At 41.8% G+C, this 25355-nt stretch overlaps 1 protein-coding gene across 1 annotated transcript in view; it reads left to right on the top strand.

The window, feature by feature from the left end:
* LCOR (ligand dependent nuclear receptor corepressor) overlaps positions 1–14006 on the top strand; it is a 125968-nt gene extending 111962 nt beyond the window's left edge. The window contains exon 8 of the mRNA XM_082674101.1: positions 9426–14006. Within this exon, the coding sequence (XP_082530227.1) occupies positions 9426–13749 (4324 nt within the window). The 3' untranslated portion in view covers positions 13750–14006. The remainder of the gene's footprint in view (positions 1–9425) is intronic.
* Positions 14007–25355: the final 11349 nt, after the last annotated feature.

The raw sequence follows: 25355 nt of genomic DNA on the forward strand, positions 1-25355 counted from the left end.
TTGCTTATATTTTGTCTTCCAATATTCCTAAATAAATCTCAAATATACAGATGATTCTGCTTAGTTCCCCTCACTCCAGTACATCTCCAACAGTAGCCTTGAGTGTTTCCAGAGAGAGGTGGGATAAGGGATGGTTATAAAAGGACCGTTAATTCCAAGAGCACCCCAGAGAGAATGGTAGACATAAAAATAGTTTTCTTACTGTACTTTAAATTCTAAAGTATATATACCTCCTCTAACATTCATGAGGTGAACACGTGAGAAATAACATTAAATCTTGTATAAATTACCTTAGGAATCATTTTAAATTTTAAGTCCTTTTACATTTTACAAAGTGGTCTAGGTCCCTTAAATAATTAGTTAATACAATAGTTAGGAGTGCTGTCATTGTGTCAATTTTAAGTGATTTATTATATGACAACAAAAGAAGAATTTGCCACTTTTAAGGATTATGGCACAAATTTGTATGGTTTCAAGAGTGGAGATTTAGAACCTCAAGAGAACGTGAGAAAAGGTATAGAAGATCCCATAAAAATCACAAAAGACTCAGGACACTATTAGATAACTGCTTATTTGGATATTTATGTAATCTGCTAGTTTCCTTTCACCCAAAAAGAAACTAGGAATATATGTCAAAAAGCATACCACTTTATTTCTTGAGAGGGAAAAACATTTGTGTTGCAGAGATCTGTCATGTGAACTCTTAAATGTTCTTTTGGTTTCTGTTTGTTGGTGTCAGCTCCCCATGCCTCCTTTAGGTCTCCATCTGCATACACAGTGCCCTGCAAAGTGGTAGTGTGGGTTTTTGAGGTTATCATTATTATCGTCATTATTATTACTACAAAAGAAATATATTCCTCTTGTAGTGGAAATCTTGTGTGGACTGACTCCTGTCAGTTGCACTCCAGGGAAACTGTGCACAGTCCTTGGCCACTGCTGGGCCTTGACAAATGTTTCTTTCCCTTTACCCCCTTGAAGAGAGCATCATGATATGGTACATTTTCTCTCACTTGGGGAAGTGAGCGCCTCTATATCCTGCCTAAACAGTGGTATTTTTTTAGTCTATCATCGTCCTGGTCATTTAAAGGGAATTGAAGAGCAATTTCCCCCAAAGAACAACATAGATTTTAAACCCCTACTTGACAGATACAAAAACAAAAAAGGAAATAGACTAGACTCACTGACTTGTCATGAGCTCTCATGTATCCTGACCTAAAATGTCAGCTGTGCCTTTAAGATCAGATGGCTCTTTAATCTGGTTTCAGTAATTCAGTGAGTCTAGGTCTAGGGACAGACACTTTTGCAGTTTCAAATCAACCATGAGCAGAGGTCTGTCCTCTTTGTCTGAAATTACTGTAGTATTTTCTAAAGTCTATTGCAAAGTGTTTTCTAAGAATTCTTAGTTATAATACTCATTAGATAAATAATTTAGATTTGTGTTCTCATCAAATCAGTATTTAGTTATATCATTTAGGGATATTTCTTCCCCCACTTCCAGGAACTGTCATCTTTAAACTTTACACCATCCAGTCCAAAATCCCCTTTCACTGCCTCTGAACCCTCCCTCCTTCTGTTTACATTAATTAACACCAAATGTAATGTAATATGGTCGTGCATGCATAGTCTTACCTGGGATGATAGAAGCAAAAATCAGTTTGATAGAGGGGAAAAAATTTTTTCAGAAGTAAATAGTTTGACAGAAGTGTCTGTTTTGTGAGCCTATTACATTCCTAGAGAGGAGATGGAAACATTGGACTGTTGTGTTTAATGACCCCTTGCTCTGACTTCTGACTCACCAAGTAACTTTCTGATTATATTTCGGCTTCCCAGGTACCTTTGCTATAGGGTGAAAATGCGTTAAAGAGTGAACATAAGGATCTCCTTGATAATTATATTTTTTATTGTAATTTAATAAATTTGACAATCTAGCTAAACTTATGAGAAACAGAAGATACAATATACAAGCCTTAAACTGCTTCTATCATATTTAGATCTACTCTAAATAATAGCCTTTTATTAAACCATGAGGTACAGAAAAGCTAGCAAATTACGGCTTCATGTCCAGTAAGCACCCTCTGAAGCACTTCTCCTTTCCCCCAGTTTAGTATTAATTCATAATTTTTTGAACCTTTGTTCTGCCCTGTTTTTACTGAACTTAGTTAAGAACACAGTAAACTTAGAAAGTTATCACAAAGGGATTGCATGTCTTTTGTTTTTTTTTTTTTTTGCGGTACGCGGGCCTCTCACTGTTGTGGCCTCTCCCGTTGCGGAGCACAGGCTCTGGACGCGCAGGCTCAGCGGCCATGGCTCACGGGCCCAGCCGCTCCGCGGCATGTGGGATCCTCCCAGACCAGGGCACGAATCCGTGTCCCCTGCACCACCAGGTGGACTCTCAACCACTGCGCCACCAGGGAAGCCCATGTCTTTTGTTTTAAAGAAGTAGTTCTCGACTATTCTTCCACTCCACACCTAAGCAAGATGCCATGTTGCCATCAGCAAGAGTGGCTCACTGAGGACTCTTACAGGGTGAAGAGTTACAGGTACATCTTGGGTTTGGAACCCACCCCCATCTCACCATCACCCACAATTCTGATCTCTCCTTAACCCCAACTTTGAAATCTTTTTCTGTCTAAATCCATCTAAATTCTATCTAAATCCAAATTTAGATAATTAGCTTTTCAGCCACCTGGAAATCAGGTGTTAAGCTGTCTGATTTTAAGAGGCCACTTTTATTCTGTGATCTTAAGAACTTTATTTCTCACTTTTCTATGTTACATTTGCCTACCCTTTTACTGTTTCTCCTAGTTCAGTTCTAGGGAAAGAAAACTTGATTGTTCAGTACTTTACACATACAACTATACATGGCCTTTTAGACAGTGAAGAAAAACCTCCATACCCCATGCTTGTCTTCTCCACTACACACACACTCACAGTTTTGTCACAGCCCTTAGAGTATTCCTGTATCCAGGTATGAAAGATACAGAGATGTGAAATAGCCAAGGGTAGATGCATTTCCCAGTGAAGAGTGAGGACTTGTCAGCAGACTTATCCAGACCCTTGAACATACTTATATTTTCTGTGCTTAAAGGACCAGAAGTAAGGAATTAGGGAACATAATTTCAGATTATTATCTGGTAAAAATTACAACTCTTACTGCCTTTAAGCAGGGCAAACAATGCATTTTTATGTTTTCCTGTATTTAAAGAGAATCAAGCTAAATTAATTTATAACTCTTAACTATTTGGTCCACTCTGTCTAAAGTATTGTCTCAAGCTTTCTCTCCCCTTCTGTTTTCCTGGGATTATCTTTCCCTCCTTCTAAGATTAGCTCTCATCCAAACATCATTCACTCTCTCTGTTGATCTTTTTCAGTCAAAAAGAATATATTTTGGTCATCAATGATGTTGCATTGATGATTGGTAGTTACAGAGCAGATAGTGAGAGACTACCTGAATCCATCCGTCCCACATTCTAGACTCTTAAAAAATTGTCATTTCAGCTCTCTACCAAATCTCTTTTCTATTTGATCTCTTACCCTAAGAGAACATAGGCATTGACCATCCACCATTTATATTAACCACAGGAATGTTTTCCTTTGGAGATTTAAGTATTTCGGCGGTATTGACAAAGTAGGCGAGTTCAGCTACGTCTAACCTCTGATCTAGAAAAACATCATTGAGTAAATCATTAAAGATAGGGTTGTGAAACAACACATCATTCTTAAACTGTGCCTTTCAAAGTTTTTTATGAATATTATCTTATCCTTTTACCACACCCTTAAGAATTAGGCATTGAATTGGGGATAGAAAGACAAATCGGTCAAGGTCACATAGGCCACTTTTCACCAAGGAGAGAAACAGAACTAATCCAGGTAGTTTCCTTCTTCTGTAGCCCTTCCTCCCATTTACCAGTCCCTAAGCTTTTACTGCTCTTCAGTGGTGGTGGTGAAGTATTTCTGACTGATAAACAATTGACTTTAACTATTAGAGAGTGTCCTGTTACTGAGCGGAAGAAACGTGAACTCAAACAAGTGATTTCAAAATCTGTGATGAATTACCGTTCTTGTAAAAATCTAATATAGTCAAATGTGATGCCAACTATAATCACTGAACTAAAAATAAAACAGTGCTTCTCAGGTCGAGTTGACCTAAGTGTGATCTGTAGGAGTGAGTAGTCTGTAGGACAGAAGCTCACCCCTCTTTGGTTTCCCTACTTACTGTCTGAGAGTAAATCAGGACAAATGTTGTATTTAGGCTCTATTAAAGGCCTAAGGCTATGGGAAGAATTGAATAACTAGAAGCCAAAGAAAGACCAGCTGTTTAAAACTCAGGCAAAGCTGGCTAGCACCCATTTTCTTAAAACATGAAAAAAGTAATAGAATGAAACTTTAAAAAGGTTGATGTTAATTTTTGAAATTAAGTAGTTGAATGATACGAAATTAAAATTCATCTAAACATAGGTCTTACTGAAAAAACTTCCAGAGAAAATCAAATAAGGTAGGAAGCTGGGTAATTTAGAAGCACAGTCAAAAGTAATTTTATTACTATAGTTATAAAGTTAGCTATTATAACAGGGCCCATTTAATGATACTTGGACAAAGGTTAGTATTAATGTGAAGGTTCTCATATTCAAGTGAAGCTACTAGTGGGCTCATACCTGTGTGTCCAGTTGCCTACCAGATATCTCAGATTCAGCATCTTATAAAAATTTCAACTCAATGTGCACAGAACTCTTCAGATACATATACCCCAACAATCACCAGCTGCCAGCTTCGTTGCCTGTGTTCCTATCTCAGTAAATGGTGCTACCTAGGAAGAAAATCCAAGAAGCAAACTCAGGAAGCATCACTGATGCTCCCTTTCCCTCCCCCTCTTTTTTGCTAAGAGGAAACAGAAAAACATGAAATGTGGCCCCTACCTACACTCAAGTAGCTTACATCTACTTGGAAAGCTAAGACAAACACAAGACAAATTAAGTCAGTAAAAGATACAAATTATAGGGTAAATATACAAAACCCCTGATCATTGCCAAAGAATTTTACAAACCACTATAGCTTAGGATTTCAGGAAATGATATAGTCACTCCAGGTTGATAGCTTTGAGGTGGCCAAGGATGTAACTGATAAAGAGCACCCTACTGCTTGCTCTGGTGACCTGTGGTTCACCAGTTCATTGTCCCTGATCCTTTTTACCGGGAAAATACACACAAAACGACCCTTTGTTGATTTCTCTTTCTTTCAAGCAAGGTTGCCATTTTCAGTTTTAATCTTTTCATCTCCTGAGCTTCCCCAAACCACTGCTATAAATGCGTTTTAAGGCTGGTGTAGTCTGTGTCCACTTCTGTGATGCTGTTTTTCAGCCTCCAAATGCTGTACTGCATTGTTCCAGGTTAGAGTTCAGTGGTACTAACAGTGTTTCTTCAGTATGCCTTAGTTGTGAAGACACCACTTCCCCTTGCCATGATGCTGTGAAATAGATAATACCTACTGGTGGTTGGTTGACTGTTTTGTCCTTGGGGACTAGCCATATTGTCACAATCATTGCTTCAGAGCTGATGGCATGGCCCTTTGGAAGACCTTACATTAGTTTGGGGGTGACTAAAATATTCAATCACTATTAAATTATTGAAACATGTGGGACAGCAGCAAATCCAAGTTTCATAACCATAAAGGAAGTTAGGTATCAGCCAAGGATTAATCATTATTCAGTTTTTTACTCTCTGTGAGCATCGCTTTAGAAGAAAGTGCTTCCTCAGTTTTTCTTCAGAGCTCTCTGTACTTTTATTGGGCACACACCTTGATTTCATGAATCTCAAGACGTGTTGTTAACTTCAGACACCAAAGCCTGCTTCCAGAGCACAGCCATGGCTTCACAGCCATGAAGCAGTGTCCAGACATTTTCACATGAGTGCACTTCTTGAATTGGGGAGAACCATTTATTTCTCTCTTTAGTCTTTTCTACAATAAGATGCCATGACATTTCTTAATCCTTCTCATAGATCTTTGTCAACCTTTTTTCTCTTTTCTTGTATTGCTAAAATATACATAGAGTGTATTTGATGCATTGAAAAGGCAGTAATATCTCACTTATTTGTAGCCGCCTGTCTCAGAAATATCAGGAACACATCCAAGAACCAAAAACAGAAATAAAGGGCTCTGAGCAGTTGAAGTTGTTGTCAGAAGATCCATGTGGTTTACTCATAAAACTCTTCCCCAAGCCTTCATTCAGAGCTTGTTTACTTTCACTTAAAGTACCAGTCTAGCACTTGAGATTTGGCTTCTCAGCTAGTGAGCAAAAGTACTCAGCTAAAGGTAAAAGTGGGACTCCTAAACACAGCTGCTATTTGGAGGCCAATAAGAAGAAAGATTTTTAATAAAATGCAGACAGATTTTTAATAAAATGCAGACTGCCACTGTGACTTCTTTGTGTTTAGGCAGTAGATTTACTTAATTGAGTAGCCCCCAAAACTATCAATATATTTCAGTTCAGTATAATAAAAATAATAGCCAAGCTTCAATAATAGTGTACATGGTAATGACTCTGAGTCATTAAGAAAGAATAAATTGTGTTCAGAGGAGGATATAATTTTTTTAAAACTTCCATCAAAAATACTTAAATTTTTAAATGTTTGGTACTTGAAGGGTAAACTTTCATTATCTAGAAAATCCTCTTTGGGGGATTGTAAAAAGTATTAATATACATTCCTGGTCTCTGAGTTATTGAAGCATGTTTAATGGGATTGGCTGACAGTAATGGTAACCAGTATTTGTGTAAACTTTGTAGGTTTTCTTTTGTAGCAATCCTAAGTGGTAGATGGGACAGGTGCTCCACTAAGACCCAAAATAGTTCAGTGTTTTGGCCAAGGTCACACAACTAGTAAAGGGTAGACTACTCTCTACTGTCTCCCAGTACTATATCCTGTGACACATATTATGTTGTTAGTAACACGTGATGGACATGGACACAAGGGACCTCCTGGAAGGGGTCCCTTCAGCAGGGACCTCCTGACTTCCCCGTGAGCTACAAAGTCTGCAGCTGTAGGAGGAGTTTGTTAAGTTCCCATGTATATCTCATTGACTCCGAGAATTGGAAATGACTTTGCAGTCACTCACCCAAGAGTGTCACTGGTGTCTCCCCCGCTCTAAAGGAAGGGAGGAACTTCTTCCTGTTGACCTTCCAGATATTTCCTTTCTAAAACTTTTTACCGAAGGACAGTATACAGACAGAAAAATATACGTATCATAAGTATCCTGTTCAGTGAGGTTTTTTTCCAGTTGCTCTTGGTCTTTCCGTCTCTTTGTTAGATGTTGGCCCCATAGCCAGCATGTACATGTTCAGCGTACCCGCGCATCTGTTATAATGCTTCTATAATCATCTTTTTTCTTGGTTTATTCACAATTCAGTGATCAGTGAGGTGTAGGCATTTTCTAAGACATTTCTAGTTTTTCTAATCTGTAGTCTAGACCTTTTCAGATACCCATGGCATCACTAAAGAAAACTGCTCTCTTGCTAGTTGTGAAAATAAAAACACAGTGTAACCTTTTTTCTTGCAAAAACCTTTTTCTTGCAAAAAATAAAAACACAGTGTAACCTTTTTTCTTGCAAAAAATTTAAATAACAGATTGGATTAATAGTTTCTTGGTGTTATTTTGTTTTGTATTTAGACATGTTTCAGCGTTATTCACCACTTGGTCTTAAAAATCTGCATGAGTCAGGAACAGGGAAAGTAAAATTGAGCACCTGCTCTTTTGTGCTTTATGTAAGCTAATATCTCACAGCAATCCTTTGAAATATTGATACTCAGTTCCAGCTTACAGATAAGGAAACCAAGGTTCAGAGAGGTTAAGTAATTTGCCTGAGATCCTATAGCTAGTAAATGTCAGAGCTACAAGAAGAACACAGGTTTTTCATATTCCACAATCTGTGCTCTTTCCACTAAAACCACACGGCTTCAGAGGCCAGAAGAGGGTAGGGAGGGAGGAGGCCGATGTAGGCTGTCTAGGGTACACCTTCCTATAGAGGCACTTCATGACTGGGAGATAAAGTCAAAGATTGAAGAAAAAATAATTAGCTGGAAGATATTATCAAACAGCATCTGTTCAGCACACATTTATTAAGCTGCCTTTGGTACTTTGCTGTGTTGCATAAAGAGTCAGGTAATAGTCTTCTAAGGAATTAGGCGGGAGAGAGAGAGAGAGATTGAGAGGTTGTATAAAGCTCCAGAAAACTGGGACACACCAACTGCATGGGCTTAGTAAAAATCCCGACGTCCAGAAGTACAAATCAGCTCTTGAAAACACTTGACTGTCTAGGCAGAAATTGCCCTTAGCCTGTCCTCAATCTAGTATCATCCTTTTTCTGCCTTCCCCGCTATCCTGATTAAACTCTGTCCTAGATAATTTGCGGAAATGGTTGAAAAGTGTTCTTGAACATAGAATTGGCTTCCTGTGCATTACTGTGAATGTTTATTGAAGGTCTAGGAGAAGGTGGGGCTTGAGAAGCGACAATACTACTATCTTGCATTGACAGGGCCTTATGGTTTGCAATGTAATCTCACATCTATGTCCTCATTTAGAGGCTAGGAGTTAGGAATTGCTTGTCATTCATCTTTCAGTGTATCCGAAATGTGAAATTATTGATCTCTATTCCTCCATGCCCCAAAGGGTTAGGAGGATTCCTGCATCACTGTTTGCAGAATTATAGAGTCCAGCCAATTGGTCAAGCTGAGAAACCATTTAAAACTGTAATTTCTCTAAGTATTGCTAAACCAAGACTTGTAATACAGTGTGTCTGAATTTTTTTCGGTGTTGTGGATCTATGAGCCAGTGATTATTTAACAGGAATACTCGGGCCTAAAACGAAAGTGTATGTTGACCAACTGAAGTTAATAATGTGGCCAAAATTTTAATTTTTGAAGAAAAATTTCTTTTCAATGATATTTCTTCTCTATAAGATAAAAATTATTGGTGAATAATCACTTTAAAAGTATGAAAGTTGGGCTTCCCTGGTGGCACAGTGGTTCAGAGTCCGCCTGCCGATGCAGGGGACACGGGTTCGTGCCCCAGTCCGGGAAGATCCCACATGCCGCGGAGCGGCTGCGCCCATGAGCCATGGCCACTGAGCCTGCGCGTCTGGAGCCTGTGCTCCACAACGAGAGAGGCCACAGCGGTGAGAGGCCCACGTACCGCAAAAAAAAAAGTATGAAAGTTGTCACTAAAAATTGAGAATATAACAGGGCTGGCCTTATATTTTAATGAAGTAAATGCTCCTCATTTATTGAATAAAAAGCATGTGGGCACTTAGAACCAGCTTTGGCCAGAGTGTCAATTCTCTGTACAACATGAGTAACATTGATGAATTTCATAATGTAAAAATGGTTCTTTGGAAAATAACCATACTAATTTCTTCTTTCTTTTTGTCTGTCTAGTGAGAACTCAGCAGAGGCAATAGCAGTAGATTCTAACAATCAGTCGAAGTCCCCACTGGAGAAGTTTATGGTCAAACTGTGCACTCATCATCAGAAGCAGTTCATTCGTGTTCTGAACGATCTGTACACTGAATCTCAGCCAGGCACCGAGAACCTGCGACCTTCGGATTCTGGAACAATGGATGCCTCCACCTGCAATGCTGGCTGTGCCCAGCTCGGCACCAAACATAAGGAAAAGGATGCTATGTGTCTCAACATGAAGTCTTCTACTTCTGTAGAGTTGTTCGTAGACTCATCAGGCTCTCACAGCCCTCAACACTTGACAGAACAGGCCCTAAAGGAGCCTCCTCCCGACACAAACTCTGTAGATGGAAGAGAGAATACTTTGACTGTTGTCCAAAAAGATTCCTCTGAACTTCCAACCACTAAACCGAATTCAATGGATAGTTCCACTCTGGGATACCTCACTACATCTAATTCTTCCTCAGTAAACTTCCACCACATCTCTAAGAGCTTGGAGGGGCAAACCACTGGACAGGAGCAAGACACAGATGTGAAAATATGCAAGGATGGTAAAGACCATGTGCAGAGTTCAGCTTTAGTAGAAAATCTCATTGCAGTAAAAGTGGCGACTGAGAATAGTGAGGAGAGCAACAGCTGTATTGTTTCTCAAAGAAATTCATTCAGAGCTTTATCAGAAGAGGCTTGGGACTCAGGGTTTATGGGGAATTCACCTAGAACTGCTGACAAAGAGAATGCTTTACAGTGTAGCTCAAAAACACCTTTACGCCAGGACTTAGAGGCAAGTGAACAAGATTCAAGGCCAAAGCAAGAGAACCACCTTCACTCATTAGGAAGAAATAAAATGGGTTACCATTTACAGCCCAGTGATAAGAGCCCGTTTGATCATTCCAAAGACGGTTGGTTAGCCCCCAGCCCCATGCCACCTGTACACAAAGCGTCTAACGGACATTCACGAACCAGGATGCTTTCCGCCTCCATTAAGACAGCGCGGAAAAGTAAAAGGGCGTCAGGGTTGAGGATAAACGATTATGATAACCAATGTGATGTCGTTTATATCAGCCAGCCGATCACAGAATGCCACTTTGAGAATCAACGATCGGTGTTATCTTCTCGGAAAACAGCCAGGAAGAGCACTCGAGGATACTTTTTCAATGGTGATTGTTGTGAGCTGCCAACTGTTCGCACACTGGCCAGGAATTTACACTCCCAAGAAAAAGCCAGCTGCTCGACACTGGCCTCAGAGGCCGTGGTGACTCCCAAGCAGACCCTTATCATTTCATCACCTCAGCCTACAGTAGCTGTGCAGCATCCCAGAGAAGACAGCCCTGAAGAACCCATTAAAGAAATAACCTCCCTCAAGGAAGGAGACAGAGATGCATCATCTGAGAAGGAATCTCAAGAGCCGGAGGTTTTCCCTGTGACAAATAACGCAAACCCAAGCAGCTCCTCTAGATCAAAGGAGACAGCAGCCTCCAGCCCAGTGTGGCCTCTCCCTGCTCACCTTCCTGAAGAGGATCTTCCAGAAGGCAGCTCCGCGGTCTCAGCTCCCACAGGAAGTGGGATATCTTCCCCTGAACGAGACCAACCGCCAGTTGAACTGCTAGATACAAAGGAGATGAGTGTACCCCAAGACTGTCCCCTGCTTCCCTCCACAGAGAGCCTTTCTGAGGGAGGCAGTGAAGATGTTGTTCCTAGGCCTTGTTCCCCTCCGGAAACAGTAAGTAGAGAGGAAAGTCCTCTGTGCTCAGAAAATCAAAGTCCCCCAGTGGGCTTGGAGCCTCCCACGAGTCTGGGAAAGGCTGAGGAAGACCAAAGCATCGGTACTGAGGCTGAGACCGAAGACACTCAGGAGTTAGATACTGACCCACTCTTGAAGGAAAGCAGCACTTTGACTAATGAAAACCCCAGTGAAATTGAGGAAAGTGAGGCACCAGGTGGGACAGGAAAATTCGAGGGAGAGGATGGTGATGTAAAACATCCTACAGAAAAAGAAATGTGTGATCAAAACATTGACTCACCTGAAGAGAATCTGGACAAGAAGAAAAAAAGTAAAAAATTCCCCGAGGCCTCTGACAGGTGCCTAAGAAGTCAACTTTCAGATCCTTCCTCTGCCGATAGGTGCCTAAGAAATCAAAGTTCAGATTCTTCCTCTGCTTATGCTGAGATCAAGGTTTCTAAAAATCTTGGTGCAAAACGTTCTAAAAAAGAAGGGTATCCTGGTGGGGCAGCACCTGAGAGCTTCCTGACTGAAGGTTTCCATACAAAAGCTCTGGGGGACACTGAAAACCCAAATGTCAATGAAAACCCCTCTGGGAAAGATGCTGAGCAGGAGGGCGAAGGAGGTGGGATGATCACCAGGCAGGCTTTTAAAAACATGCTAGCAAAAGAAGTCAAGGGGGAAGAAGAAGGTGTTTTCCCCAGCAGTGACCCCTCAGCCACAGTTGGCCAGCCCCTGCCTGGAGAGAAACTGGAAATCTATGTTCAGTCTAAATTAGGTGAGAACAGTACTCAAGACCCCTCTGGAAGCATTCCTTGTACGTTCCCAGAACAATCAAAAGAGAAGCCAGGACCTATTCCTGCACAAGAGACAGAAGAGGTTGTAAATGATATAGATAGTGCGGACAGCCCGCGTAAAGATGATGACAGTGACGTGCTCTCTAGCACAGTTGGATTGTCAAGTAGTAGAAGTGATGACGCTGCTGGGCCCCCAAAATGGGTCCCAAGGCTTACAAGACTGACCTCCTCAACCTACAACCTAAGACATGCTCATTCTCTGGACTCCTTGGATACTATAAAAGTGACTTCCGAAAAGGAAGCAGCACAAGGAAACACAATGCCAAAGGAAAATGAAGCTTCAGAGAGTGGAGATCCCTTAGACGAGGATGATGTGGACACAGTGGCGGACGACCAGCCAAAGTTCGTAGAGTGGTGTGCCGAGGAGGAGAACCAAGAGCTCATCGCCAACTTCAATGCCCAGTACATGAAAGTTCAGAAGGGCTGGATCCAGCTGGAGAAAGAAGCCCAGCCAACACCAAGAGCAAGGAACAAGTCAGATAAGCTGAAGGAAATTTGGAAAAGCAAGAAAAGGTCACGGAAGTGTCGGGGTTCCCTGGAGGTTCAAAAGTTTTCTCCTGTTCAGATGCTGTTTATGACAAACTTTAAATTATCTAACGTTTGCAAGTGGTTCTTAGAGACAACTGAAACCCGGTCTCTGGTAATTGTGAAGAAGCTCAATACTCGTCTTCCAGGAGACATCCCACCTGTCAAGCATCCTCTTCAGAAGTACTCTCCTTCCAGCCTGTACCCCAGTTCACTGCAGGCTGAACGCTTGAAGAAACACTTGAAGAAATTTCCCGGAGCTACTCCTGCTAGGAACAATTGGAAAACACAGAAGCTCTGGGCTAAATTTCGAGAGGATCCTGACCAAGTGGAGCCAGAGGATGACAGTGACGTTAGCCTCAGCCCCAATCCTGAAGACAGCATAGAGGAGGTCAAGGAAGGTCGAAATAGCCATCCTCCCACAAACTCGCCTACCCCTGCCAGTACCCGGATCCTTAGAAAATACTCCAACATTCGAGGAAAGCTCAGAGCCCAGCAGCGTTTGATCAAGAACGAGAAAGTGGAAAGCCCGTTTGGTCCGGCTGTGGAAAGTAAACAGAGTTGTAAGAGTGTGTGCATCAACCCTCTGATGTCCCCCAAACTTGCCCTGCAAGTAGGTGCAGATGGGTTTCCTGTTAAGCCCAAGAGTACCGATGGAATGAAGGGCAGGAAAGGGAAGCAGACGTCTGAAATCTCGCCGAAAGCAGAAGTTCAGAATAAACGCAAGAGGACAGAAGGCGGCAGCACTCAGGACAGGAAGGACAAGGGAGCTGCGATGAAGGCCAGCAAAGAAAAGCACGTTGATGGATCCACCAGAACCCCCGCTGCCAAGAAGCCAGCTGCAAGGGACAGAGCCAGCCAACTGCCCAAAAAGACGACTTTGAAAGAGAAGAAAGGGAAGATCCCTAAAAAGTCACCTGGGAAGAGCTGCCCTCCCTCCAGGAAAGAAAAAGAGAACACAAACAAAAGACCTACCCAGCCCTCCCCCTCGGAGATGGTGACAAAACCTGCAAAGCAAAAAGGGGCAGGTGAGTCCTCTTCAAGGCCACAGAAAGCCACAAATAGGAAGCAGAGCAGTGGAAAGACTCGGGCCAGACCCTCGACGAAAACCCCAGAGAACAGTGCAGCCCAGAGAAAGCGAAAGCTGAAGGCAAAGCTGGACTCTTCCCACAGCAAACGGAGGCGGATGGATACAAAGTGATTGGAAGGGCAGTATTCAAGAGTTAAAACTGTTCTATAGAAGTAACCCTTTATTTTGCATTAACTAAATCTGCTTTTATAAGCTTATCAAGCCTTTCAAATCTGCAGTTAATGGAGAACACCACAATTTAAGATGTCAGAAATTGCGTCTCAGATGGAGAAGGGAACTTGCAGAGTCTTTCTCTGAGGCTGAGTAAGGGAAGTTATATATTATATTCTGGTTGTTCCTTGGGTTTTAAACTTGGAACCAAGCAGTTTTAGTTTTTAAAAGTACAGTGCCTTATTTATCCTTTTTGTTTTTAAATTTACAAAAGCTAAAAAGCTGATCTATGTGATTAAAGGCTTGTATTTTATACTTGATGCACAAGCACTTGTACTGTAGCCGAGAAGACCACCATCATGCACATAAAAGTAGCTTTTCAGCAGCCACCCTGCGGTATCTGTACATGAACAGATGCTCCTCTTTGCAAACCCCAGCAGTGAGCTTCCCTCTGTGTCGTTTGTTTAAATGATATTTGAAAGCTAAACCAAATCATTTTTATGGTATGTGGAGAGTGCAGAGGGAATTTATAATTATTATAAAAGATTAATATTTCTGTTACCCCATTTTAAAAATTCATATTCATTGTTGGTCACTCATCTCTGATCTTTCGTCATTTGAAGAAATGTATTCTAAATTATGTGCCCATGGGATAAGAGGTGAGTCACAAGGTGTTAATATTGACTTATGGGCTCTAAAAGTTATTCACATCCCCCAAATTATTTGCATTACTGATTCTTGTCATCCTTTTCATTTTTGGCCTTGCAGGATTGCTAGCACACTAATGAGGTTTTCATCCTACTTTGGGGGAAAAAACAAAACAAAACTAGGACCTTTTTTCCAGCTTGTAGCCGTAATTTGACAATTAGGATAAGAGTGACCGTTCTGATTTTTTCCTTGCCCTGAGTACTTCCATAGTCAAAGAAAGCCAAAATGTTATTTTCAGTAATAGAAAAGTTTAAGATGTGTGTGTGTGTGTTTGGGTGCATTTGCATGTGGTTATATGCCACAAATGTCTCCCAAGCCCAGTTTTACAGTAAAATTCTTTCTTCTCCATGCAGTGTGATAGGGTGTTCATGCGCTGAGTAATTAGCATATGCCAGATGACTTCAGTGTAGCCCAGGGTCTCTGTGAGTGTCCCCCAAATCACTATGGCACCAGACTCAGAGGGGTGTAAACAACACAGAACTGTATAAAGGTCAGAGCAGCCTTGCTGTTGGAGAAAGGAGCACCAACATCTCACAGTGTGCCCATACACACCCCTGTACCAGGAGCTAATGTTCAGTTGGTATTCCAATGTGAAATGTACATGGTTAGAGTAGTAGGTGCCCTTTCTGATTGGTTAGCACCATACTAGCAGTTAATACTTGTAGTATTACACTGGCCTCTGTCATGTCAGGCTCTGTTTCATGGCTCAAAAGTGTGAGCTGCAATATTTGTAACTGATGTTGTTTGAGGCCTAAGATGGGTACATTGGCTTTACCTTGGTGCCTATGACATTGCTCCATTATAACATAGTGTGTACTCGACATCTCCATTGGGCCACTCTACCAGTAAGGCTTGGTTGCTAAAGCCTCAGCCAGCTTCTCTAACATGCTCTCTCCCCAGAATAGGCTTGTATGAATAGCTGCTACTCTCTCCTTTTTATTAAAAATGTTTCCATTCATACTGCTTCAGATCTGTTTGGATTAACCCAGATGTACCTTTATTCATGCATTAGTTCATTCAAATCACGATAAAACAGGTTTTCTACCCATTCTGTTAAAGTTTTGCTGTATATAATGAAAACTTCTGATTGGATAGGACTGGAGAAAAGCATTTGATTCATGGGAAATTGAAAATTGTGTTGAATTTTATAGGTAGTGAAGTTTACTGTCTTCCATGAAGCCTTGATTTTTTTTTCGTGGTGTCTCCTCTATCCCATGAGTCTTTTTTTTTCTTTTTAATATCTTTGACTTTGGCCATTCAGGAGCTACCTATATTAATGAAACTGCTGAGTGTGTATGTTGGCAACCTTTCTCAGCATTAAGTTGCACAGAAGCATTAACCTGTTTTAAGTAAGTTCGTTTAATCTATAAAAGTGGTTTTAAAGTTTTTAAAAATCTTTTCATATAGTCGTCACTGGATATTGTTTTTGCGGTGACTTAAACGGTGGAGGTTTGCCCATGTCAGGTGTGCTGATCCCTGTACATACGTTCAAGGTGCCCCCTTAGCTGCATATAGACTACCTTGTAAGGGTGCTTGGATTAGGTTAGGGATGTGAGGCTGTAAGTGGGTGGTACTTTTCCAGTTGCTGATTTATAATTCATTCCATTACTTTTCTAAGTTCTTTTTCATTTTTAAAAGCTTACTTCAAGATAATAGCCTTCTCTCCCATTCTAGGCAGCATTTGAGATAAGGTATCAATGTTTATGTATTTATTTTATACACCTAACAATGCAATGGATCATCTTTAAAATCAACTTACACTTTATAGTAGACCACATTTAAATAGACTGGGATTCTACATAATTAAGACACTTAAAAGTTTAGAATTATTTTTATATTTGTTGAATCTCATTTTTGCTTATTCAGTTAACTTTACTAATAGAAGAAAGAAAAAAAGCAAACTTGAGGGCCGACTCTGGAAGCCCTTTTACACTTACAACAGATGCTGGCAAACCTGTCTCCCAGACACCTCCAAGCCTTGGTTTCATCTCGAGTCTCCCCTTGTTTTCCCTCTCTTGCAAAGATCTCCTTCCTATAGCCATTGTCACAGTGTGGCTTGCCACTCGATGCAAAGGCAGTCTGTCCCACCTTCTGGATTCCAAATTTGAAAGGAATTCTCCTCCTGGGCCTGTGCTCAGTGAAGTGACGTTGGAGCTGATGTTGATGACCAGAGAACATTGGTATTTCCTCTAAGCTTCTGGAGGAGCTGGAAGACGCCTGGGAAGCAATCACTGAAGCTCTACCATAGCTCCCCAGAGATGAGCCCTCTTCAGGAGACCCATTTCTAGCTCCCATTTTCTATCCCCTGAGGCTCCCTGGGTTTGGGAGGACAGCATGGAGACTGTACCCTCAGTTGGGGTCCAGAGCCTCACCCCTAGCACTTCCTCAGACGCGTAGCAATCTTGCAGCGCAGCAGGAAGGCCACGAACCTTGGTTGTGCTCTTGAGGCTTCTTATATACGAATGTTATTAATGTCTGTTAACCTGCAGTTGCTAGTCCCTTGGCTCCCTTAGGTAGGCCAATTCTGTTGTGTCTGTACTTCATTAAAGACTTCTACACCAGCCTTATTTAAAAAATAATCTTAGGCTGTGGGTTTCGTGCCTCATTGTTCCTGCATAGTATAGATAGGTGTTAGTCATCCTTTCACAAAGGTGGTGCTTTTAATAGGATCCTCTGCGCATCACATACTGTGCAGGTGAATTTCTCACTGTTCAGATAGGTTATCAGTAAAACATCACTTCAAGACGGTCATTTTGAATTGAAGTTTGGACTCTTTTCTCCCTTGTGATGAATTCTGTAATGATGACTGAAGCTGTCACCATCATTTGTGGGCAGTTTGCCTGTTGATCAATGGACCTAAGAGCCAAGTAGGAAAGGGCAACATGCTATGTGAGGCAAGCTGGAGATGCCGTAGTGTCACCCTCAGTGAGTCTGGGTCTTGTCACTGCCCCTGGGACGTGGCTGGAGTTTCCCAAGGTACTGGCCCAAGTTGCCACACCCACTCCTTTTGGTTTTAGGTCAGCCCATGCAGGGTCTCATTTGGCCGACAGATGATCTTTCACAGGTCTGCAAACTGTGGGCTGGTCATTCTTTTGTAAATAAAAGGTTTTTGGAACACAGCCACTCCCATTTGTTTATGTATTGTCTCTGGCTGCTTTCCAGCAGAGTTGGGCATCTGCAACAGAGACCACATGACCCACAAAAGCCTAAAATATTTACTACCTGGACCTTTAAGAAAAAGTTTGCTGACCCATGCCTGAGAAAACCTTTTTTTCAGGATAAAAAAGCTTCCCTGGTTTATCTTCTCCTTTCTTCTGCCTCTTCGCCTGTCTTCTTCTTTTCTTCTCCTTCCTCCTTATCTTACCTCAATTTTGTTCTTTTTACATGTCTTTATTTTTTCTTGCTACAAAAAAGACACATTATATTGCCATAGCACATCAGATACCATCTCCTGAAACCTGAGCTACCTTAGCCTCACATCCTGTTAGGATCACCCATCACTGTGGCCAAATCGAGGCCACCTTAACCTCTGGAGTCAGAATCCATGAGCAGCTAGGAATGCAGAGTTCTAACATGATGTGGCCTGGGCCTCTCCTTTCATTCAGTTTTTATCATAGACCTGACTCTGGCTTCACTCTTGTTTATTACTAAAGTAAGCCAAATTTTGTTTCTTTCAAAATTAGTTGAGACAACTTTAGGTGGACGTTCAGTTTTCTGAACCTTAGATTTAGATATGGAAAAGCCTTTTCACAGAGAGGAAACAAAGTCCAATCATAAACCCAAGGCATTGTTTATTATGTAATATTTTTGGCCAGCTTCTAGGAAAATAAAAAATATATTGGCACTGATAACATTTTTCAGTCACCTACTCTTCTTTCAAAATAATTCTATTAAAGGCACGCCAGCAGCTGAAAGATAGAGGCTTGAAGTGCTTTAGAAAGACTGATAGAAAATTGGAGCCTATTAGAACCTGAGTGTGACTGAGAAGTTATGGATGATTAGATTAAATCCTGTCAACTGCCAAGGTTTTGTCTTCCCCCTCCCCCAAAACTCAAGGATCTGTTTCTCAGTGGCTCTAAAACAGTGACTGTTCCTTTTGTTTTGAAACATAATTATCATTTTGAATTCTTAACTATGAATTTTTATCTTCTTATGGCTCGGTATCCACTGAAATATTGGAAATTTTTCTGAGTATGAAATCATGTCTATGTAAGGCATCAGCTAGGCAATCCTCACATCCCAGCAGTAAATACTCTACCCCAGGCTTGCTCCCAAGTCCTTTTCAGGGAGAAAGAGAAAATAAAAAGATGATTGTATTTAATACAAGCAGAATTATGGGAAGCCTTTTGAGACAGCCTTCGATATAGTTCATGCCTTGAAATGTCAGAACAAACTGCTGTATTCTACAGTGGACGGATTGGAAGGCATGAAAGTCTGACCTCCTTCACTTAAAGATACTTTCATGCTCAGGCAGAAGCCCAGAGCTCTCTGATGCTGCTTGCCATGCTATACTGGGGACCCAGGGAACCACCTGAGTCACCTTGCAGGCATCCTTGCTCATGCTTCTGCCCTTGGAATTGAGCCACAGCTGGCCAGTTCCTTGCATTACCTTCCCTTTGTCTGATCGTTTTCCCAGAGCCCTGGTGGTTTATGTTAGTGCTCAGAGGGGCAGGTGTGCGGTTATGCTCGCCAGTGAGCAAAGTGACACAGAGGCCCTCTCGCCTGCCTAGGACCATTCCATTTAACATGAGGTGCCCCGTAGGCAGGCCACATGGAAGTAGATTGCTTATTAAAAGAAGAACCACTTGCCCATGGTTTTATAATATACCAGGATTGGAGGAGTGCATTGTACCTTGTTTTTTAAGGGTTATGTTAAAAAAAGAGTAAAGAGACCCCATGTGGCCCACACAGCCTAAAATATAAGCTATTTACTACCTGACCCTTTAAAGAAAAGGTTTACTGGCCCTTGCAATATGTCATTCAAGATCAGATTGTGTGGCCAGTTAAGCACAAACTTATTTTTTTATGTAGTGCAGCATTGCAACATCTCTTTCCTTTTAGATTTCACGGTTTCTGCCTGTTTGATGTTAGCACACAGCTGCTGTTCCACATTATTCCTGACTAATGCTTGTGTATTAGAGAAAAAAATATATCTCCCTTTGTGGATTGAGTATTTGTTGAATCGTGGACATTCAATCTGATCTACTAGGATAACTAGTTAAAGCTAAAAGTACAAAGTCTTTTAAACTAAAAGTACTACAGTTGGCTTCATGTTTATGAGTCAGGGTGAACTTGACTCTCATGGAGAGATATTCCCCTACAGCAGTGCTCAACACAAACGGATTTCCTCATGAACTTAAAGCCTAGAATAGTGCCTCTCCCGGCAGGCAGAGAGCATGTTAGTTTCACCCCCAGAAGCTATACAGTATATTCATGTACAGTATATTTGCAAGTTTATCACTCCCCAAGCTTCGGTCATTACTTGTGAATATAAATGGCTGGTCTTTTTACCTGTCTGAACCTCTAATCCAGATTACCCATCCTCAGCTCTCTTAAAAATACCAGCATGTCAATGGCACCTTGTCAGCCCACCAGCAGCTTTAGACCGAAGTTCAGAGCTCTCTGGCCTGGCCAGTGAAGCCCGCTCCTGGTCAGGCCTAACTCACCTCATTTTGAGGACCCACCTTTGGCACCTTGCCTCTTCCCTCTTCTGCTTATGCCCCAAGCCCCCTTCCAGGAGGCCTCTGGGAAGTCTCCTACCTTTCAAGTGCTTCACTGAACATATATATGTTGTATTAGAAGCATTTCTTTTCATAACTATTTTTCTTCCCATAGTTAGCCATTGGGTCCAAATGTAGTCACCTTACCAACTTTCTCACTCAAATCGTTTTCTGTAATCCACACTTCATGTCGTCTTGTAGCTAAATCTGTAGAATTTGGGAGCTAGTTTGTGTAAGAGATGCTCTACAAACAAGATTTTCATAATTTTGTATATTTATACCACAGGTAGGGATTAGTTTTAGAGCCACTATAGCTTAAGGTTATAAGTTTCACCAGTGATTTCTGCATTCTTAATAGTTCTAGGAGACTATGTGACTATGATTTCAAATACATATATATAATACGTATTTATACACACCACTGTGAAATTTATTTCACTGTGTAAATAGTGGTATTTTCCTGTTCAAATGCTTCTATAGAAAGTATTTATTTTAACAAACAAAAAAAATTAATGTCAAAAGGGCTTTCCAAAAAAGTTTTCTTTCTAGAGAACCCATCCTCCCCAGCTACAATGCTCGGCCACTGAACCCCCAAACAACATAGTGAAGGCAGAAGGGTGAGCCTTGAAGCCCTCACTGTATTGGGGCAGATGCAACTGGATTGGGAACCTGAGCACAATCCCCACTGTCACCCCATCCCAGAACAAAGTGGGTCTCCCACAATTTTTGTGGCTGCACCAGGTGTGGCATCGGGGCTTGCCTCTAGCAGCCCACTTTTTGCATACACAGTTGGTACATTCAGCTGTAGATTTCAACATCCTGTGCAGGGAGATGAGCCTTAGTTGTAACCCCAAGGAAATCCAAACCTATACCTGTGGGATATGGAGAAACCACTGGTTGCCTAAAGAAAGCATTAAGATGTATTTTAGTCTTTCTCACCTTCGTGAAAGACACCTGTTCCCACTCTCGTTAACCACGGGAGATAAGCACGTTTCCTCCTGCACCTTGACTGAGTACTGAGCGCCTCAGCTCGCTGCCTCCTCCCTCTCTCAGCATCTGTGCAGATATGGGCCAGCCCACCTATAACTGATGGTACACAGTGAGGTCATCTGCTCTAAGATGTGTGCAGCTTTACTTCTCAGGAGTCCTGGTCTGCAATTCAGCACCTGTAAATGTAACGGAACTAATGCTTTCCCATCAGGTTCCTCTTCCCTGTGCCCCATTCCTGGGCACCCCTGTCTGAGTCACGATTCTCATTCTGCCCGGCTGGCTGGACTGAGAACTGCAGCTCCAGGACTGCGGTGAGCTTGGGACTGGACACACAGGGGTTTGTGTCATCCATTTGAACCATAATTAGCATATTTACTTATGGCCTCCCTTTGTCTTTTCTAAACAAATGAGGAAGACACTTGAACAGTAATGCTGGAGAATGTTTTTTTCAGATGCTATTTGTAAGCAAATCTGATTTTAAGATGAAATGTGAAAGGGTAACTAGGTGCCAGGGAATTTAGCACTGAACTAGACAGTCAGAACTTTTTTAACCTTTGCAGGAAGAAATAAACTTTGCTCTCATCTAAATGTTCACGAGAAATAATGTTGTAAATAGTTTTAAAAAAATATTTATTACATGTGCTGTGTACAGATTCACGTTCTGAGTGATGTTGGTTTGCATTGTAGTATTGTAGAAGAATATGTTTTGAGCAGTGGACTTCCTTTCATAGCACAGTTCACACATGAGAGAGAACAAAACCAGCAGGTTGAGAGCTGTTTGGGGCATTTGATCTGTGATGTTACATCAAATCCAAGCTTTAATCGTTCCCTCTTCTCATCTGGTTATGTTATATATTGTATATTATATATATATATATAATATATATATGTAATATATTTTATACACACACACACACACACACACACACACACACACGTATGATAAACTGGTCAGTGGTCAGCCCCCAGACCTGCAGAGCAGATTTCCAGGTTTTCTTTCTGATGTGTTGCCTGTAAGCAATAAGATTCTAGGTAATAGCATTTATTCCGGGCTCTGCGTTAGCCCTTGTCTCAGAGGATAGGGTGGGGGTAGAACAGCTCTTGCTAAGACCTCTTGCCTTTGCTGGAGAGGTTGCTGTACTTGAATTTTTGCTTCTGTTTGTCTGCACGCTCCTTCACATCATACGACACTAGCGATGGATGAGAAATCTGCCAGCACCAGACACATCAAAAATTGGGCATAGAGACTGAAAAATTATCAATTTTCCATGAATTTGTAGGGTTTACAGAATCTAGCTGAGGCAAAACGCATTTGGCTGTAGCGTAAGTGTAAGAACCTTTCACATTAAAAATGTAAATGGCCAATAAAAAGTCCTTTGGCTGTATCTGAGCTACCTTTAAGAGCTAGCCCATTTCCTGTACTCCTCCTCTGTGCCTGAGTTTGAAATATCTGAAGCCCCCTCCGTGTCTGGGGTTAAATCATTTAGGTTCATGCAAAGAGGGCAGTTGCCTCTCCAAGCGTCCCAGCGTGTTCAGCCCAACAGATTTCTAAGCTGTTTAGCAGCCTCTCCTTGTGACCGTCCTGAACTTTATGAAAAATACCCCACACCCAGATAACCATTAATAGAATAATGTAGTTTTTTAGGCTTTTGGAATATGTCTTCTCTTTTGTATTTATGATGGTGTTTGGAATTTTTCACTAGTGTTTTTTTAGATTGAAGTGGGTGCGTTAGGATAAAACTTTCCATTGCTGAGCCTGAAGCAAGCAAGGGGAAAGAAGCGGACCTATGTTGTGTCTTTGGGAAGGTGACTACTTCTTGTGGTGGGGGGAGGGCGGGGGTGCGTTATAGATTATGTGGGGTAAAATAGAATTCCGCCCTGAGGCTCCCGAGTCTTACGGCCTTGTAATAAAGAATCCCTTTATTAGCCTCACGTAATCTCAATAGAAGCCTGCTGTTTACCCTCAGGGAACAAGTAGTTTTCAAAATTGAGCTCCTCCCAGGTCATTGGCCAGTGCCTGTGTGCAGGCACTGGTCATCTTTGTGAACTCATGGCATTATTTTCCCATACGTATTATGATATTAAGAAATTCAACCCCAACCTGTATGAAAAGCACAGCCCAGGGTCCTACTTTTAGGCTAGAGTTAATGCCTTTGAGAGGCCAGGGGGTCATAGGAGGCCCATGCAATTTAACTGAAGCTCAGGTGCCGTGTTGGGTTTTTATTGGTTTCAGGCCACAGCCTTCAGAATGAGTTTAGGGCAGGGCTGCTGATCCGGCTGTGGATCCAGGGAGCTCTAAGATGAATCTCTACCGTTCCTGTAAAGGTCTTTCTGGTTCTTCCCAGTGTTGTCATTGCCGAGGTCAATCTCGTAGTTGTTCAGACGTGCTCCTTTTTGCTGTCTTGTGAGTCTTAGCCAGCGATCCAGATGCCCAAGGACAGAGTCTTCAGAGGGCCTAGCTCCTTCCTGGTACCAAGTGTGTGATCCTGACCCGTGTGAAGGCGGTCTTGTCAAAAGTAGTGAAATGAGGATTTCTGCAAACGGTAATCCGGATGGTCAGCATGTATCCCTTGGGCCTGGACTTCCACTATGTTAGTGAGTGTAGGAAAATACTGTGTCTTTTATGGAAGAAAATTCAATGTATGCTGTGAATTTGTTGGTTTGAAACATTGAAAATTTTTCATTAGACAATGTTTACATACCTCACCTGAAGAACCTTTGAGAGTGTATATATGAGATTTAAAATATATTAAGTTGCTTTAAAACAATATGTATAGCTATAAAAGTTGGAGTTATTTTAACTTTGAATATGTACCAAGTCTCTTAAATATTGAAATCTTGTGGACTTTTTGTGCTTCTGTGTTTTACTTTCCTATTAGACCATGTAGGAAACTGTGTTCTTGTTATTGGTAAAGGGGCCCTCACTGAAATCCAAGCTTGGAAGGATTTCCTTTGTTGTTTCAGATTTTCTAGTTTGGTTTTGAGGGTTGGGTTATGGAGCTAGAGGATGTGTGGGTGGGATTTCTCTAACGTTGACATCTATTCCATGAGCTTTTCCTAGGCGCTTATTTTATTGCAGCGTATTAAACTTCTTTGATATTAAAGTGTGTTTGTGTAGTTACTGGAGAGGGTACAGAACGCGTTGAAGCCCAGCATTCAACTTGTAGCAGCCTACGGCAAAGTTGGTAAGTTGCCGGAAGGAACCGAAAAGCAATACTTCTTACTACTTTTGCCTCGGCCACTGGTGTTGGGACTTAAAGGAACATCGTTTGGTAGATCTGTGGCCATTTTGTGAGTTACGCCTGACTTCAGGGACTAGAAAACACAACAGATGATCCTTGGGAATTCCCACGGCAGAATTGGGAAGGTGCCGGTGCTTCATCCTGAGGTGCAAGGAGCAACTGGATCCGCGCTTCTGACCTCAGGTATGCCACTGCTAGATGAGGGGGGACGTGCACAGCACCCCAGCTTTCTGGAGCCCATGTTGGGGTATGGCAGGAAATCCTTCCACTTACTCGATCCATGACCCGTTTCGTTATATTCTTTCAACTCTCCTGGAGGTGAGTCTGTTTAGGGATCCAGTGAGCCAGTGATTCCTGTGGAATCGGCCACAATTTCATTAACAGGTTCATCTGACAGTGGCCATTGACATGCAGAACTCCACCTGATGGAAATAACCCTGCAGCTGGCAGTCAGGCCGCCCTTCTTAATTTGAATTTGGAGAACTGTCTTGTTCCAGATGAGGACTTTTCGTTGTTGAGATAGACCTCTTTTCCTCCAATATTCATCCTGTGGTAGAATAACTGGAATCTGACATGAGAGATGCAGACTGGCTTGGGGTGAGGGAACATCTCTAAAATGAACTCTCAGGGCTCAGGACAGAGGGGTGATAGAGATGCAGGGAAGTGTGGCAACTCTAGTTGGAAGCCTGGGCGTCCCTTCGACTCCCTCCACCCCCCAGCCAAGCCCTGCTATGCCCATTCCCTTGGCTAGATATTTCCTTGTAACTGAAATGTGCCACTTACTTTACTGTAACTCAGGTTGCAGACTGGTGGCTGACAGTTGTGTTTTATTTAGCCAGTGTTTAAAAAACAATATTTTAAAACTGAGTGTTTACATAAAAATTGATTTCTAGCTTCTCTTTTAAAA

Source organism: Grampus griseus (assembly GCF_964374135.1).
Source record: "Grampus griseus genome assembly, chromosome: 16".
In the NCBI taxonomy this organism is placed as follows: Eukaryota; Metazoa; Chordata; class Mammalia; order Artiodactyla; family Delphinidae; genus Grampus; species Grampus griseus.